A 16,958-nucleotide genomic window follows, 5' to 3' on the forward strand; every position below is an offset into this window, starting at 1 on the left:
AAACCTGAAGGGATGCTATTCTGCGAGGAAGCACTTTGGATTTATAACCAATGTGTGTACCAAAACCATGCCCTGAGCACTGGGAGAATCAGTGTGCAGCTTTTCCTGAGCAGAGGCTGAAAATAGAAAAAACAAACTCTACAAAACTGTTGGTCTTACAGATTCGGGACCTGCTGGGCTGAGCAGAGAGAACTGTGCCTTGCTTCTGGCTTTGCTGGAGCACGTCACCTGGCACTGCCAAGTGCAGCTCTGAGCTCCCATCTCCCAGCCCTCACACTGGGGATGGAGCAGTGCTCAGCAGTGGCTCCAAACATAGGTTCATAGGTTCATAAGGTTGGAAAGGACCTACAAGATCACCTAGTCCAACCATCCTCCTATCACTATTCCTACCCAACTACTGCTAAATCAAATCCCTCAGCACCTCATCTAAACGCTTCTTGAACAGCGCTAGGGACGGTGCCTCACCCACCTCCCTAGGCAGCTGCCTCCCTTTGAGAACATCAACACGGACGACTTTACCTGGAAAAATCCACAAACTTTGGTCCACCACATGTGCAGAGAGACTAGGGAAGGAGATGTGCAGCAGCAGCTGCTGCCTCCCACCTGTATGAGAGGCACTGGTAATATTTTGCTGGTGTGACTGAACACAACCGCAAGGACTGAGTGGGCACTAAGGCACACACAAGTCTTCCCTGGGCTTTCAAAGAGGACAAATTGCTTCTGCCTTATGCCACAGCCTCCCCATACCGAGCCACCACAGACAGCATCATCAGCGTTGCGAAGGAATGTGAACCTCAGCTCCTCCTCTATGCATATATAGCATTTTACAGAAAGAAACCAGGCCACCCAACCAGGCAACCAGAGCGAATCACCTTCATTTTACTTTGCAAAAGTAGAAACCTGCATTTCTGGGCCTTATGCCAAGCCTGAAGGTTTTTCTTAAACCCCTCTGATCTTCAGGACCTTGAGTAAAATCCTGATCCCATGGTCACAGCTTTGGGAAAGCTCTGCTTGGTGTGGCCAGGAGCTGCCAAGCCTGACGGAGCTGCACTGAAGTGGTAACAGAAGGCAGCAGGGTCTGAGAGCAGAAAAAACTTAGCCTCAATTGCCAGCAGGCTGCGAGCACCAGCACTGGGAAGAGGGCGTGCTCACAGTGTAACTGCAGCACTGCCACCGCTGCTGCCCGATCGCAACTGGAGGAAGAAAAACAAGTTAACATCCAGGAGCTTGGGAGGACGCTGCTAACTTGCCCTTCAAAGCAAATCTGTTCCACCCATAAATGAGGAATTACACCCTAAGAATTCTCTCCTCCCGCAGAAATGGGACGGCAGATTCAGACAACCTCTCTGATTTAAACACTCGTCAGAATAAGAGCGGTGCTGCTCACCTCCTCCCTGCCCACCCCTCCACACTGGCTGTTTTCTTCCCCACCCTCCCCTCCAGCTTCAGAGCAAGCAGCAATTTCTACTGAGAACAGCTTCTGCTAATTACAGCCCTGCACCCTGCAATGAGCTGCAGGTGTCTCAGTGCTGATGGGGCACTATGAGGGCCACAGCAGCTCCGGATTCAGCTGCAATTCGTGCAGCTGTCCAGGGGGGCAGTTCTATGACATCACCCGCATACCCCGTCAAGTTGCCTCCTTGGCAATCTTCACACTACAAAGCAATGCAATCCTTCAGAAACCACTTTGTTTGTGCTTTTAATACGTAAGAGAACCTCTCACACTGTACACTGATTCTGCATTTTAGCAGAACCAGAAAAGAGAGTGATGAGACACTGGTGGCCCAGCAGGGATGTGGGTGCTCCCACCCCACAGGCGCTCGAGGCCGGGCTGGATGGGGCTGTGAGCAGCCTGCTCTAGAGGGAGGTGTCCCTGCCTATGGAACGAGATGATCTTAAAGGTCCTTTCCAACCCAAACCATTCTGTGATGCTATAATGATGGGTTTGCTTTGCCGAAGGACAGAGAAGCAAAGGGACAAACCCTTATGGCGAGCAGCCTGCAGCCACGGGATGACCGCACCGCCGCGGCACGCTGTGACTCAGCCCACAGTGCAAAACCCACACACACGCCGGGGAAGCCACGAGAACACCCGATGGAGGACAACGGTGCTTAATGAGGGGCTGACAGCACGTTCTGCTGAAGCACGTGTGGGTGAGAAGAGACGACGTGACAGAAACGCTGCTCCGATCGCTTTTAGCTTTTCCATTTCCCAGAAAAGTTCTGAGGTTAACTTGGCTGCTGGCAGCACTGCAAAGCACAAGCAAGTGCCAGGCTGCCAGGGAACAGGGTACTGCTGAGAGCTACCTAAAGAAGGCATAACTACAGCATCACCGTATTGCTGTTGGCTCTCCCTGGGCTGCTGAGGGCAGGCTCTGAGCACAGGGCTCTCCTCAGACGGTGTGATTTACTCAGAGAGGAGCTGGAGAGCTTGGGAAAGCCCCAGAACGCTTTTCCTCCCAGCACGACACGACCTGGGTGAGCAGCACTGGGCACTGTGCTGAGAAACACAGCGCTGACAGAGCTCAGGACAGAACTCACCCACAGGATTTTCACACCACCCTCTTCTTCCCTGCACTTCTGCTGTTTTAATCCCAGCATCAAATTGGCCTTTTGCTTCACAGTGCCTCAAAGTACCATCCCACTGGGCTCCCACAGCCTCTCTGCCATGAGCTCAACAGAGCACTGTCACAAACCAAGCCTTCCCATTGAGGGAATGCCATGCAGAGGTAGCACCCCGCCAGCACTGGGAACACACCTGGCAGCCCAAAGAGACAGCTGGGCACAGCAAAGCAGAAGCAGCGTGCAGTGAGAACAGCTCCCTCGGTCAGGGCACTGCCCAGCCCTATTTCAGCACTCAGCTGCCTGCATCTGAACGATGGATGTGCCAGGGAAGAAAGCAAGTGCTGGAATTCCTGCTCCCACTTTTCAGGCTGCAGTCGCCTTATATGGGAAAATCGTATTTATTTACTGAGGCTGTGCATCCTGTGCAGCCTTCAATGGCCATGTCAGCGACTCGCTTCCATCATCGCTCCCAATCACATGCTGCATGCACTGACTCCTCATGGGTCGCTCCCCGCAGGGCTGTTCCAGCCCCAGAGCCCCAGCCCCACTGGCTCCGTGGCCACGCAGCAGTGAACTGCCACCAGACCCATTGCTGCCTGCTCTTCTGCCCCAGCTTCCCTCCCTGGTCCTGGCCGATCCATGTTTTAAAGGACGACTCATTTGCTGGAGCAGCCTGAATTACATTCGTGCCGCCTCGCTCCCTCCCTGCAGCTGAGCTGTGACTTATTGACTGTGAAGGAGCTGCAGGGTCTTTTTGAGTTGAGGGCAGAGGGTGTTTTTGTGAGTGCTTTTGCCTAGCTGGCTCCCTCTGTCATCATCTTATAGCACCATTTCATGGGAAAGAAGCATGTGACACCCGACTGAGCTGTGAACCATAATCATGCTGAGGACGCTGTTTACATTTGATTTTTCCTCAAGCTGATAAGCTCATTCCAATTTCCCTCTCCATCGCGTTGGTACAGATTGAGCAGCTCATGCCCCACGGGTTGGAATTCTTCTCTTATCTCTCATCTGCTTGCTGGAAAAAAAAAATGGCTTACAGCAACCCTTCAGTTATCACTGCAGAGAGGGAAGGGCCACAGCACTCCGTCTGTGGTACCCAGCACTGCCCCAGCGCAGGAAGAGACCTCCATGCATCACTGCAGCTCCTAAAGCAGAGGGATTCAGCCCCAAAGAACATTCTGTCTGTGCTGCAAGCAATGGGCAGGCTGTGATCATGCAACGGGAGCCACAAGAAATAGAAACAGATTGAAACCAACTCTCAGCCCAATGGGGAATTAGGATTTCCAGACTCCACCTTTGCAAGGAGAGGGAGGAGAGCACCCTGTCCATTCTGCTCTCAGTTCTTACCACGAGCTGCTGGCAGAAGCAACCCCCCCTGGGCAATGCTCTTCTCCCCCAGTTCCTGGGTACAGGACATCCTGGACCAAAAGGATTCAGTGCTCACTGCACTCAGAGTCCCCCAGGCTCCCCCCAGCAGCTCTGAGTCCTTCACCAACACTGGCAAACAACTCTCCATGCTGCCTGCAGCTTCTTCCCAGGGCAAGAGGCAGTGGGGCCAGGAAGGAGCCATTCACAGACGTCAGCTTTTTCAAACTCCCTTTTCAGCCACAGCGATTACAAAACTTTCAAAACCTCGAGGCCTTTTGTTTTCACAAAGCAATGGATTAGCCCTGTTTGTTCAGGAGTGTGCCTGCCTGCCGGCACTATGCTGCTTTCCTCCTTCAAAACACACCCTGAGGGTTCCCAGTGCTCCCCAGGGGCCCTAACCTCAGTCCTGTGGGGGTCTCACTGAGCAGCAGCTTCGCTCCCTTCACCCCTCCGTGTCCTGTGGGGGTCTCACCGACTCCAACGGGGATCTGAATGGTGACAGTGCAGCACGTGCTATGTGGAGGTGCTGTGATTGGGAGTCACTGAAACAGGACGAGGTGAGCTCCAATGCACAGCCGAGCTGCAGCCAGCAGAGCTGATCACGGTGCTGCTGCCATGCCACCAGGCCCCGCAGGTTTGGCTCCTTCCAGAAAACGATCGGGGCTGCCTCACTGCTGTCTGCAGCCCTGGGAGCTCTGTGTGACACAGACTGGGCTCTACTTAAGTGAGCAGTGAGCAGCTTGACTCAAAGAAATAACATAAATACTGAAGCATCGGTGATGTTACCGGCCCTGTTTCATCCTTGCTGCCACCGTACCCATGTAAGATAAGAGCCTGCAGGCTTAGGAAACGCAGCTTCGCTTGCAACTGGCAGAAAAGCACACAACGCTGAGCACCGATCCCCACAGACCTTTGGTTTGGACCGAGCACCAAACAACCACACATCACAACACCGCGGCCACGGCCGGGCAGAGGCACACGGGTCCCTTCCCTCCCGCGCTCCTCAGCAGCGCGGCCGAGGGCTGCCAGCCCCACAGCAGAGCCCGGAGGGCACGCGGCTGCCCCACAGCCGCACATCACAGACAACGGCCCTGAAATAAGCACGGCCCCGGCTGTCAGATCGCCGCACCTCGCGGGGCTGCGGAGGGGCTCCGGGCACGGACAGCCCCCACGGCCCCAAAGCCGCCTCTGAAGCCATTAACGAACCACGGAGCGGCAGAAAGGCGCAACGCCGTGCGCTGCCCCCGGCACGGAGCCCCAAAGCCACGGGAGTGTGGGGGTACAGCCCTGAGGACACAGAGTTACCCCCCCCCACCCCGAGGGGCGGAACCATTCGGGGAAGAGGGGGGGGAGGGCAAAGGGGGGGAAAGCAGCTGCAGCGGCCCACGCTGTGCCACGGGTGGGGGGGAGGCTCTGGGAGGAACTACAACGAACTGGGGGGGAGGAGGAGGGACAGCCCGGGGGGACTCCGCGGGGGACGTTACCTCCTGCCGCGTCCGGTCCCCCCGCGCCGGCCTCCGGGGTGATGGCGCCGGCCCCCGCCACGGCCGAACCCTCCTCCTCCTCGGGCACCTCCAGCTCCATGGCCGCCGCCAAGGGCTCGGGCGCGGCACGGCAGGGCCCCGCCGCCGCCACCGAGCTCCTCCCGGCTCCGGCCGCCGCCGTCGCCGCTAAGGAGCCTGGGAACGGTGGGGACCATAGAGCGCGGGAGGCGCCGCGGCCAGACACGCCCCGGCGGCTCAGGGCGGAAGTGGGCCGCGGCCACAGCCGGAAGTGGGGCCGCCCTCTTCCGCCAGAACTGGTCGCGATGCTGAGGCCGGGTGTCGCGATAGTCCTCGGGACCAGAACCGGGACTGGGATTAGGACCGAGATGGGGTGGGAGGCGCGGGGACGGGCATAGGGTCCGGCGCACCATAGACGTCGACAATAAAGCGACGCCTGCAGCGTCGGGGTGCGAAGGGCGGGACATGAGCGTCGCTATGGCCGCGGGGCGGGCCCTGGCCGTTGCCATGGCAGCGGGGCTCGCTGCTGCCCGCGGTTGGGGTGGCCTGTGCCGGGCCCCGGTGCGGCGGAGCCGCGCTGAGATCTCTGGGTTCGTTCCGTGCTGGAGAACCGCTCCCCCTTTCTGTCCGAAAGCCCCGCTCGGCTCCGCCGTGTCCTGTGGCACAGCCTCAGGCCGAGCCCTGCGGCCCCCGGCACCACCTAGCGGCAGCCGAGCCCTGGGAGAGGCTGCGGCGGGCGGCCCCCGTCCCGTGACACTCTCCCTCCCTCAGAACTCGCGTGGCCCAGGGGACAGCTGCGTCCCAGGCTCCGGCCGTGTCTGCCCTGGGCTGCAAAACCCGCCCGGCAATGGGCCGCGTTCCCTGCCAGCCCTAATGATGATGCGCGGCCGCCCCACCGCGCCCCCGAGGGGCCTGGGCCGCGTCCCTGCGAGGGAGGGGACCGGGAGGGGAGCATGGGAGCTGCCCCATCCTCCTGCGAGACGAGCAGTGAGCGGCTGCACTCAGACAGGGCCACTGCCATGGCCCCAACCCTGGGCTCGTGGCTGGTGGCAGGGGGCTTCCGGAGGAACTGGTCCCCTCACGACGCCCTGGCACGGGGCCTCAGCCCTCCACAGCCCCCCGGGAGCCAAAGGCAGGCTGCTGGAGCTGGGAGCCGCTGCGTGGAGCTGATCTCTGTGGCTGGAATTGCACCCTGCAGGAGGAGGAAGGAGCCCAGGCCCATTGCGAGGTGGGGGCCCAGCAAAGGGGATGGGGAGGAAAGCAGGTGGAAGCCACCACTGGGCACCAAGTGGTCATGTTTTCTCCTGTGGCCCAACAGTATTGGTGCTGTGGGTGAGCTGGCAGCTGACACTGTCCCTGCGCCCTCTGGGGCCTGAGGAGAGTGTGGGTGCTCTGGGCAGCACAGGTAGCACAGAACCCCCAAGTTGGGGAGGGGGAAGGACCCCATTCTTGGGCACCGCCACCCCACGTTCCCAAGCACCCTGCCTCTGCCTCGTTATCAGAATGGGAGCAGACATGGCTGAGCCATTAGCCTGGGGGAAGAGCAGAGACAGCCCCCCAGGATTCCTGCTGTGCTGCTGTAGAGTCCCTCAGTTCCTGTTGTCTCTCTCCTGCAGGCAGCGTCTGGCCCACAAAGGGTTACGCAAGGCAGCACCCAGGAGTGTCACCGCTGCCACCAGCCTTGGCGCTCAGCTCCTTCCTGGTCAGATTCAGCCGCGGGGGCCGAGCCACTGCACGGTGAGTGCTGGGGAACGGGACACAGCTATGGGCCACCCGTGTGCACCAGCTGCAGGAGGGAGGGGGTCTAGGGACCCTCCTGCAGCCCAGGGACAGAGTGGGAGGGGAGACCCAAAGGCACTCTGCACACTGGTGGGGCGACCTGAGCAGGGCATGGGGCAGAACTCTCATTGAGTGCTGTGGCTTCAGGCTGTGTGGACTTGAGGATTCAGGGCTGGGACTCTGTCACTGTGGCTCCGTGCCCCAGCCTGGAGGCCATGCCTCCATTCTGCCTTTGTACACCCAGCCGGGGCAGCTCCCAGCACCAGGACAAGGTCAGGATCAGCCCCAGGATGCAGCTGGAACTTGGGGAGGTGCTGGGGAGCTGCTGTCAGGATAGGGACCTCAGTGATGGGACTGGGCTCTTCCTGTACTGCTGTTGCCAGACAAGGGATGGGCGGCTTGGTAGAACCAGGTAGGCTGTGGGGGCCATCCCAGTGTGAGTGGGGCACGTGGGGCTCTTGGTATTGGGCTGGGCCATGGTCTGCTCAGCCCAGATACTGCCTCCCCTGGTGGGGCCAATTCGGGTGCGGGCTGGTTTCTGTCAGGAACCGGCTGAGCCGGCTCCTCTGGCTGCCAGCCTCGGCCTTTAGCTCGGGGCAGGGCCCCCAGGAAGGCTGAGGGCAGAACGGGGGCTTGGTGTCCCCACAGACAATTCCCTGCAGGAGGAAGCTGCCTGCTGTCCCTGCACTGTCCCTTCAGCCCCATGAGGGCAGAGAGCTGCGGGATGCAGATGTGAGGTCAGTTCACCAATCCCCAGTGATGGGTAGGGGACACAGACTGGGGTCCACTGAAGCTGTGTCTCCCTGTGGGCGGGTGCTGGTGCTGGTTTCGATGGCCGGTGACATTGGGTGGTGCGGGCCAGCCTCCTGGACTCTGCCCTGTGCTCTCAGCCTGGGTTATTCTCAGGCCCAGGTGAATGATTGCACCATACTTCTGGCCACTGCTGCATTTTGGGGCTCCTTTGTTGTGTCTGGGGCTGCATGCTTGCCCTGAGCCCTGTCCCCGGTGAGGTTGTGTCCCCACTCACTGTGGCCCCATGGACTGGCATTTCCCATGGGCACCAGCGCTCGTTTTGGATGCCATCACACCCACTGGTGCTGTGCTGCAGTATCTCCAGTGTGGCTCTGGGATTTCCAGCCCCAGTTGCCAATGTCGAGTGGGCTCACCTGGGCTCAGAGGTGGCTGAGGTGCGTTAGGGCCCAGAACAACCCTTTGGTGCTGTCGTGCAGACCCCAGGCAGGAAAGGGACCTGCGGGTGGCACAGGATGGGTGCGCAGGTAGCTGGGCCAGAGCTGGGGGCTGCTGCCATGGCAGATGGGACAGAAGACAATGGGAGCCCTGAGAGGACTGCTATTTCAGAACTAGTGGGTCTTGGGAGTCTTTGTAGATGTGCTACAGCAGAACCAGTGGGTAAGGGGAGCCGTGAGTGATCTGCAATGGCAGACCCATTGACCTTGTGCCGAGCAGCGCTGTGCCATGCAGGGGCTGTACCGTGCAGGCTCTGTACCGTGCTGTGCAGTGCTGTGCTGTGCAGGGGCTGTACCATGCTGTGCCGTGCTGTACCAACAAGGAGCACAGATCCCCTGGCACCCTTGGTGCCTGCCTGCCCAGCCCCATCTGGGCACGCCCCGGGGCCGGCAGGGTGCGTCGGGAGGCGGGCTGTGCCAAGCCGTGGCATTCCGTGTGTGCCGTGTTGTGCCGAGCTGTGCCGTGGGTGCTGAGCTGTGCCGTGGGTGCAGCAGCCACCTGCTGAGGGCCCCGTGCTGCAGCATGGCCGTTCGGTTCCAGGTGCGCTCTTCACTCGGGTGGGACCAGGAGATCCTGGGAAGGCCGCGGGGAGGTCAGCGAGGTGGGCTCAGGGCTGGGGGGCAGAGACAGCCCTGTCCTGCTTGCTTGGTGGCTGTGGGGAGCAGGTGGGAGCCAGGTGGTGGTGGCACGGTGTGGAGCTGCTGGCTGTGGTTGATCCATCACGGCGTCGCCCGGCCCTCCTGGTTTGTTTTTCCATACCCAGATGACCCTTGAGATAGAGGCTGTAGAACAGCTGCGGGAGCCACCGCCCCGTGCCAGCTTCCGCGGTCTCACCGGCGTTGTTTCCGGGATTTTCCCTGCCTGGCGCACAGATTCTGCGTCCCTCTGGGGTGCTGGGCAGTGCTTCATCCTGCACGTGCATCCCAGTGAGGCATCTGTCCTAAGTGGAAACTGTTGGATTTGGGGAGAACCAAAGAGTGAAGCCAGATGCTCACGCAGTGGCAATCAGAGCCGCCAGCTCCGTGGTCACAGCGGGGCTGGGGTGGGCAGCTGGGGGGGCACGGGAGCACTGTGAGAAGCAGCAGCAGGGGTCTGCTGGCTGCTGGGGCAGGGAGGGCAGTGGGTGGGGTGCCCTGTGCTCTCGTATCCCCAGTGCCTGTGGCTCAGCTGACACTGAAAGCTCTCGCTTCAACTCTGCCTTGCAGCCCAGAGCGGAACAGAGGAAGGGGCTGGTGGCTGTGAAAAAGAGCCAGAGCCGATCCGCACCCCCGGCCCCGGGGCTGGAGCCGGGGCACCGGTCCGCCTCAGCGCTCGCCCTCTCTCGCTTGCGTTGGCAGGTGGCCGCCATGGAGGAGATGCTGATCTGGGAGCAGCACACGGTGACGCTGAGCAAGGTGAGCGTGGCTGAGGTGGCCGTGGGATGGCCGTGGTGGGGACGGGCACTGAGCCCCTCTCTGCCCCTTCCTGCTAGGACCCTCATCGGGGCTTCGGTTTCGCCGTTTCGGGTGGCCGGGACCGTCCCAACAAGGTGACTGGGGACACGGCGGTTGTCGTCTCAGATGTGGTGTCCAGGGGACCGGCGTTTGGCCAGCTTCAGTGAGTGCGGGGGGACGTGGGGATGCAGTGGGGGTCATCATTGCCAGCAGGGACAGGAAGGGCAGCAAATCACTGCTGCATTTCCCTCACAGGAGGAGGGATCAAATCGTGATGGTGAACGGCCTTTCCATGGAGAATGTCTCATCCTCCTTTGCCATCCAGACACTTAAGACCTGCGGCAAGATTGCCAACATTGTGAGTGTACCATGCAGTGGGACTGCTCTGTGCATGTCCCCATCCTGTCCCTGTGCCTGTTTGCACTGGGGTTCGGGCAAAGCCCCACTCCTGTTGTGGCCCTGTGCTCTGCTCCCTCAGAGTACCCATGGTTCATGTTCTGGGCTGGGAAATCACCTCATCCACATCCCTTCCTTTCCACGTGCAGACACTGAAAAGACAAAAGAAAATCCAGCTCCCTGTGAGCAAGAGCAGCCCCGCATCCCCTGCCGTGACCCGGCGCTACGACTCGGATGATGACTATGACTCTCATGGTGTGGATCCAGCCCTGCGCAGCGCCAGCCAGCACCGCTCCCGAGATGACCTGGACCACAACCAGGGCTACGACGGGGACTCATCCAGCGAGAGGAGCTCTGGTCACCACCGGGATGACCGCCACCGCCGCAGGTCGAACCGCAGCCGGAGGCGAAGCCAGGACAGCAACCACTGGAGGCAGAGCCCCAACAGCGGTTCGGAGCGCGGGGGCTGCAGCCGGCACCGCTCCACCAATGGCTTCAGCCACGAAGGGGACGCCAACGGGCTGGCGCTGGTGTCGGGGTTCAAGCGGCTGCCACGCCGGGACGTGCTGATGAAACCTGTCACGTCAGTGCTGGTGAAGAAGAAGGAGGATGAAGGTAGGGCCTTCTGCTCCCTGCATCCCTGCGTCTTGTTGTCCGGGCGGTGGCTGCGTGTCTCTGGAGTGAGGCTCTGGCACGCAGCAGGACGGTGATGTGTGCTGTGCTGTGGGTGCTGAGCCTGCTGGTGTCAGCGTGGGGGCATCACAGCTCAGCTCTGGGGATTGCTGACGGCCTGGTGGGAGCTGCAGTTGCTTGTGGGGTGGTGGTGAGGGGGAACTTTGAAGGAGTCCTGCTTCTGCCTGGCCCCTGCACTGCCATGGGCTCTCTGATGCAGAGTACGGCCTGAAGCTGGGCAGCCAGCTCTTCATCAAGCACATAGTGGAGAGCGGGCTGGCAGCGAGGCGCAGCTCCTTACAGGAGGGAGACCTCATCCTGAAGGTACGGGGTAAGATGGGGCGCACAGTACTGCGGGGGACTCAGTGCCCTCCTGTTGGGTGGCTTCTTGGTGGCTGGTGACACTGCAGGGGACTAGCTGTGGGTGTGTTTGGCTGGAGGCAGCTCTGCCTGGTGCACTCATCCTGCCCTGCTCCCCAGGGCTACGCAGGGGTTCTTGGGGATCAGCTCTGCTTGGTGCCAGGGGCAGCAGCTTGTCACCTCCTCCCTCCTGTCCCCATGGCACCAGTCCTGTGCTGTGTGTGGGTGTCCCTTCTGGGGGAACAGCCAAGAAGCAGCTCAGGGGTTTGGGCCATGACAGATGAAATGATGCTCGAGGTGTCTGGGGAGGATTAGACAGGGGAGCGTTGTGGTGGGAGCATCTCTGTGCGATCAGGCTTTTCCTGGGGTGCCTTTCCCAGGAGTGAGCACCCTGAGGCCTTCCCACTCTGCCCCTCCAGATCAACGGGGTGGCCAGTGAGGACATGTCCCTGGCTGACACCCAGCAGCTCATTGAGCAGACAGAGGGGATCCTGACTCTGCTCGTCCTCCGGGACCACCGGCGGTTCCTGATCAACATCCCCAGCATGGAAGACTACCAGAGTGACAGCTCCCGGATGGACGGTGAGGGGACAGAGGGGCAGTGCCAGGGTCCCACTGCACAGTGTGGGGACTGGATGGGCACTGATGCATCTCTCCTTCTGTTGCTTCAGATATCTCCGACATCGACTCTGATGCGTCCCACCCACCATCCCCTAAGGCCTCCCCACGACTCCCAGCTGCTGCCAGGATGAATTCACCAGTGTAAGTCCCACTGTGTTCCCATCCCTGTGTCCCCATGATTTTCCCATTGATCATAAGATTCTCCCATGCTCTCTATCCATCTGGAGGGCCTGGTTTTCCTATGTGCTGGAGCCAGCTTACTGTAGGTGGCACTGCATTTTGAGCCCCATCTTGCTCATGCTGATCCCCACATCCATGCCCTCCTTAAAACCTCCCGACTCTGTTCCAGAGAGAGGAGACGATCAAGCAGGAATGCTGCGACCAACACAAACATGGATGATGCTCTGAGCCATGGTGGGTGAGCTCAGATCGGGCTGGGGGGAGCTGAGGGTTCTGAGCAGGCTCCAGTTTATGTGTCCCTACTCCAAACCCACCAGCTCTCTCTGTGTCTCGGTGGTCTGGGGGAGCACACAGCCACCAGCACCTCCTGGATCAGCTTTCCTTGCCTGCAGACATGCTGGAAGCTGTGGAAAGGGACGGCCACCACAGCCCCCGCAGCAGACCCACTGCCCGAGCTGCCCCCAAGGATGGGTGCGTCTCTGCAAGAGGTGGTGGGAAGGGCTGAGCAGACAGGGATCTGCTGTGGGGCAGCTGCAGGGCTGGGGGCTCTGCATTGGTGACCACCAACGTGCTGACTGCAGCCTCCCCTTGGCAGGTACAGTCCTGACTCCAGGGTCGTGCAGTTTGTGAAGGCCAGGAGCGTGGGGCTGCGGCTGGCTGGTGGGAACGACGTGGGCATCTTCGTGTCGGGTGTGCAGGAGGGGAGCCCAGCCGACAGCCAGGGCATCGAGGAAGGGGACCAGATCCTGCAGGTACCTGGGAGTAGGAATGGCACTGAATGCTTTAGTGCCCAGCTTCTGTACCCAATACCCTCCATGCTGTTTGGATTTCCCCCACTGGGCATCATTTTGAGGCAGTGCTGGTGCCCGCAGCCCAGACCCATTAGTGTGGGCCCATGGGCCCTGCCTGGCAGAGTCCAGGCACTGTGCAGAGGAACTGCTCCCAGTGTCACCCAGGGGTTGTGGCAGGAACTTGGTTCCCCTCCCACTCCCAGGGACGCCCCTACCCTGGGGTCCTGAGACCACACTGGACCCCACACCCTCCATCCCGCTGTCAGGGCACATCTGGGCATCTTCCCACACAGGTGAATGGCACCAGTTTCCAGAACCTGACCCGTGAGGAGGCGGTGCAGTATCTCATGAAGCTGCCGCCGGGGGAGGATGTCATACTGCAGATCCAGAGCAAGCAGGACAGTGAGTGATGGCTGGTGACTTCTGGGCTCATGTCTCTCCATCTCTTCTGAGTGAGCATCAGACTGCTCAGCTCCCCGCAACTCTTTCTGCCCCACAATGTGGTCCTTCTTCCTCACACCATCCTCCTCTCCCCCAAGGAGGTGATGGGAGTGCACTGGATGATCCTGGAGTGCCATTTGTGCAGTGGCATCCTGGAGCAGGGGGTTTGCTGACTCTGTGGATCAGCTTGGAGGGGCCACTGTGGGGTCAAATCCTGCTGTCCCCAATGTGCCTAAGAGCACCATGCATAGCTGTGTCCCCAGGGCAGCCCAGCACCTTCCTCCACTCCTAATTACTTCTCTGCCCGCTCTTCCCCTATGGTCACTCTCATCCCGGGCTCCAGTTTATAGAAAGATGATCTCATCCAACGTGGGGGATTCCTTCTACATCCGGACGCACTTTGACTATGAGAAGGATACTCCATCGGGGCTCAGCTTTGTCCGTGGGGACATCTTCCACGTGCTGGACACCATGTACCGTGGCAGGCTGGGGAGCTGGCTGGCTGTGCGCATGGGCAGGGACCTGCAGGAGCAGGACAAGGGCATCATCCCCAACCAGAGCAGGTACAGAGAGAGCCAGGAACGGCCCTGCTGGGGGCAGAGAGGCAGGGGTTGGTTCCCTGCTGTTACAGCAATGTGGGTGGTGGGCCCTGTAAGAGCAGGGCGAGGGCTGATGGGTGGTGGTGGGAAGTGTGAGCTGGTGAAATGCGTTCCTGGTGCCTGGGGTGGGGTGGGGTTGTTGATGCTGTGGTTGTTGGGGGTCCTGGTGAGGCTTCCCAGCCTGATCAGGCCCGACTCCTTGGAGGGAAGGAGCAAATCCAGAGACTGCAGATCCTGAGCCCTTTCTCTTCCCAGGGCTGAGCAGTTTGCCAGCCTGGAGTCTGTGCTGAAAGCCACACCTGGCACCAACCCCTCTGGGGCACGGGCTGAGTTTTGGAAGCTGCGGGGTCTGCGGGGAGCCAAGAAGATGCTGCGGAAGAGCCGGGAGGACCTGTCTGCCCTCACAAAGCAGGGCCACTATCCCCCGTATGAGAGGGTGGTTCTGAAGGAAGGTTGGTACCGGGCTGCCCGGACCCACCCGGGATCCTCATTCCTGGGGCTGACCCTTTGCTCAGCCCCCCTGAGCTGCTCCATCTTCTCCCCACAGCCAGCTTCAAGCGGCCGGTGGTGATCCTGGGCCCCATCACAGACATTGCCATGCAGAAGCTGAGCATGGAGCAGCCCCAGCTCTTTGAGATTGCACGTAAGTGCCTTCCACAGCAATGTGAAATGCACTGGACCTTGACGTAGGTGGCTGTGGGAGCTTTTAATTAGTCCTGATCCTGCTTCACAACCCCACCGTGACACCCAAGCACCCTCTTGGAGTCAGTCTCCCCCTCCCCACACACCATGGGCAAGTCAACCCCCATGCCCCTCAGACAACCCCCATGGAGGCACACAGCCCACAGGCCAGACCCACAGGGATGGCACAAATGCCCAGCCCCTCTCACATCTCATTTCCTTGTCCTGCAGCGAGCGTGCCCCGAGATGGAGCATCGTCCAAGGTCATCAAGCTGGATTCGGTGCGGCAGATTGCTGAAAAGGTGAGAGCTTTGGAAACCCTTCCTGTGCTCTGGGAGCCGGGTGGGTGACCGTATCCCCAGCGGGGCTGAGTTCTGGTGCCCCGCCCCAGGACAAGCACGCGCTGCTGGACATCACGCCCTCAGCGGTGGAGCGCCTCAACTACGTGCAGTATTACCCCGTGGTGGTGTTCTGTGAGCCCGAGAGCCGGCAGGGCATCAAGGCCATGCGCCAGTGGCTGGCACCCGACTCCAGGAAGAGCTCCCGGCGCCTCTACGCCCAGGCCAGCAAGATGAAGAAGTACTGCAGCCACCTCTTCACTGCTACCATCAGCCTCAGTGGCAGTGGCAACGCCTGGTATGAGGAGATCAAGAACATCATCAGGACGCAGCAGAGCCAGCCCGTCTGGACGGCAGCGGAGCAGGTATGGCGCAGAAAGGTGAAGCCCTGCAGTGCGGGGCTGCATCTGCCCTCTCCGTGCCCAGACGTCTTCATTGTCCCCACCTGCAGGTGGACACGGTGCTGGAGGACAGCCTGGACCTGCTGAACCCGCCGAGCAGATCAGCCTCGGGCTACCTGACCTGCGACAGTCACGCCAACAGTGACTACGATGACACGGATGGTGAGGGGGGGGCCTACACCGACGGCGAGGCAGAGGATGCCTACAAGCAGCCCGCGCTTTCCCGCTCCTCTGAGCCGGCGCAGATGAACCTCAGCCGTGGTGTGAGTGAGCAGGTGGGTCCCCCACACCACTATGAGGGGCACAGAACCTGGCCATGGGGGAGTTCCTATCCCACGTGGCCCTGGCAGGAGGGCTGCCACCTCTAACGTCTGCAGCTCCTGTGCCGATGCCTCGCTCACCTGTTGCCTTGAGGGGACGCAGCCCAGACCCTGGCTGGGGCACAATTCCTGCCTGTCCCATCTCAAACCTGTCTGTTTTTTCACAGGTGACAGAGCAGCAGCTGCAGGAACAGTGGGCACGGGAGCACAGCAGCATCAGGTACCCTGCGTGCCGGGGCCAGCTCTGTGCAGCCTGGCCCTGCGTAGCAGTGGCTGCCTCCACTGATCAATCACAGAGGTGTCACTGCAGCATCTCATCCTGCAGGGACTACGAGCACGAGGCCGTGAGGAAGAGATTCACACGAGCCAGGGATGACTCAGATGAGGACGAAGGCTACGAGTGGGGCCCAGCTACAGATGTATAGAGGGGTCAATGTCTCCCAGGACCGCTGAGCATCACCGTGCTGGTCTCTGCCCTGCAGGGCCCCTCGGGCCAGCCCTGCCACAGCCCCGTGCCACCAGGGCCGAGTGACAGCCCCGGCAGTGCCACACAGCACCCCACAGCTGGGCAGGCTGTGCCTGCATCACCAAGTGCCTCCTTGCCCCGCTTCATCCACTGCCTCTGAGGATGAAATAAAGGGGACGGTTTGAGTAGGACGGACTGCTGCTGTGTGTGCTGCGTGGCAGCGTGCAGGGCAGAGGCACAGCAGGGCAGCCTTGCTGGGATCTACACATCTCTAAGGCCACGGCCCTCTGCCTGCAGATGGTAAGCATCAGTGCTGGCCCCTCCTGAGGTCAGCAGCCTCAGGCCGATGTCTGGCACTGTGGTGGGCTCAGAGCTGTGTCCCTTGAGCTGAGTTTCCTCAGCTGCAGCCCAGCCAGGGTGAGATGTGGCCTCCAGCTTTCCCCCAAGCTTTTATTTTTGATACCAACAATACACACAGGCAAAGTCACGTCAGCCCACCTTAGGCAAAGGGTCCCATCTGTCCCCATGTGAACATCCCAAGGGAGCCCTCGGCTGCAAGCTGGGCTGTGGGACTCACATCTCCAAGCTCTGTGGGAAGTGGCAACGCTGTGTTCCCTTTGGTTGCACTGAGGAACAGCCCTGAGGGCTGAGACCCCACTGCGTGCACAGAACAGTTCAAGGCAGTGCTGAGGAAGCAGAGGTAGTTTCCCAGCTTGGTGCAAGGCTAACAGGGCAGTGGTTTGCAGCCCAGCAGGCCCCTGGCAGAGCCGGGGAGGAGGAGCAGGTGCTGCTGCC

The 16,958-nt window shown here is 60.5% G+C and overlaps 2 protein-coding genes across 7 annotated transcripts in view; one reads left to right on the forward strand and one right to left on the reverse strand.

Annotated features, from left to right (window-relative positions):
- The window catches only part of PIP5K1C (phosphatidylinositol-4-phosphate 5-kinase type 1 gamma), a 31,027-nt gene extending 25,435 nt beyond the window's left edge, over positions 1-5,592 (reverse strand). For all 4 annotated transcript variants that reach the window (XM_065747378.1, XM_065747374.1, XM_065747377.1 and 1 more), the window contains exon 1: positions 5,420-5,592. In XM_065747378.1, coding sequence (XP_065603450.1) covers positions 5,420-5,519 — 100 coding nt within the window. In that variant the 5' untranslated portion in view covers positions 5,520-5,592. The remainder of the gene's footprint in view (positions 1-5,419) is intronic.
- A 425-nt stretch (positions 5,593-6,017) lies between these two features.
- On the forward strand, positions 6,018-16,351 carry TJP3 (tight junction protein 3). 3 transcript variants are annotated; one of them, XM_065747368.1, is made up of 21 exons: positions 6,018-6,665; positions 7,054-7,174; positions 9,670-9,858; positions 9,936-10,060; positions 10,153-10,255; positions 10,443-10,908; positions 11,186-11,289; positions 11,745-11,907; positions 11,997-12,087; positions 12,296-12,360; positions 12,519-12,597; positions 12,728-12,878; positions 13,211-13,319; positions 13,702-13,921; positions 14,213-14,409; positions 14,505-14,600; positions 14,870-14,940; positions 15,030-15,341; positions 15,428-15,652; positions 15,865-15,917; positions 16,023-16,351. In XM_065747368.1, the coding sequence occupies exons 1-21, from the start codon at positions 6,391-6,393 to the stop codon at positions 16,120-16,122; spliced, it is 3,315 nt and encodes a 1,104-aa protein (XP_065603440.1). In that variant the 5' UTR covers positions 6,018-6,390; the 3' UTR covers positions 16,123-16,351. The 3 variants fall into 3 exon arrangements, with proteins under 3 accessions (XP_065603440.1, XP_065603439.1, XP_065603441.1); XM_065747367.1 differs by having other exon boundaries at positions 6,019-6,665; positions 12,722-12,878; XM_065747369.1 differs by having other exon boundaries at positions 6,019-6,665; positions 9,802-9,858; positions 12,722-12,878.
- The last annotated feature ends 607 nt before the right edge of the window (positions 16,352-16,958 follow it).

This window comes from Cyrtonyx montezumae, unplaced genomic scaffold (genome assembly GCF_038088225.1).
Source record: "Cyrtonyx montezumae isolate F1298 unplaced genomic scaffold, pur_monq_1.0 scaffold_44, whole genome shotgun sequence".
NCBI lineage: Eukaryota > Metazoa > Chordata > Aves > Galliformes > Odontophoridae > Cyrtonyx > Cyrtonyx montezumae.

Coding starts and splice junctions, on each gene's coding strand:
- TJP3 (XM_065747367.1), top strand. CDS start 6,391: ATGGGAGCTGCCCCATCCTCCTGCGAGACGAGCAGTGAGCGGCTGCAC. Junction 6,666..7,053: donor GAGCCCAGGCCCATTGCGAG/GTGGGGGCCCAG, acceptor TCTCTCCTGCAG/GCAGCGTCTGGCCCACAAAG. Junction 13,922..14,212: donor ATCATCCCCAACCAGAGCAG/GTACAGAGAGAG, acceptor TTCTCTTCCCAG/GGCTGAGCAGTTTGCCAGCC.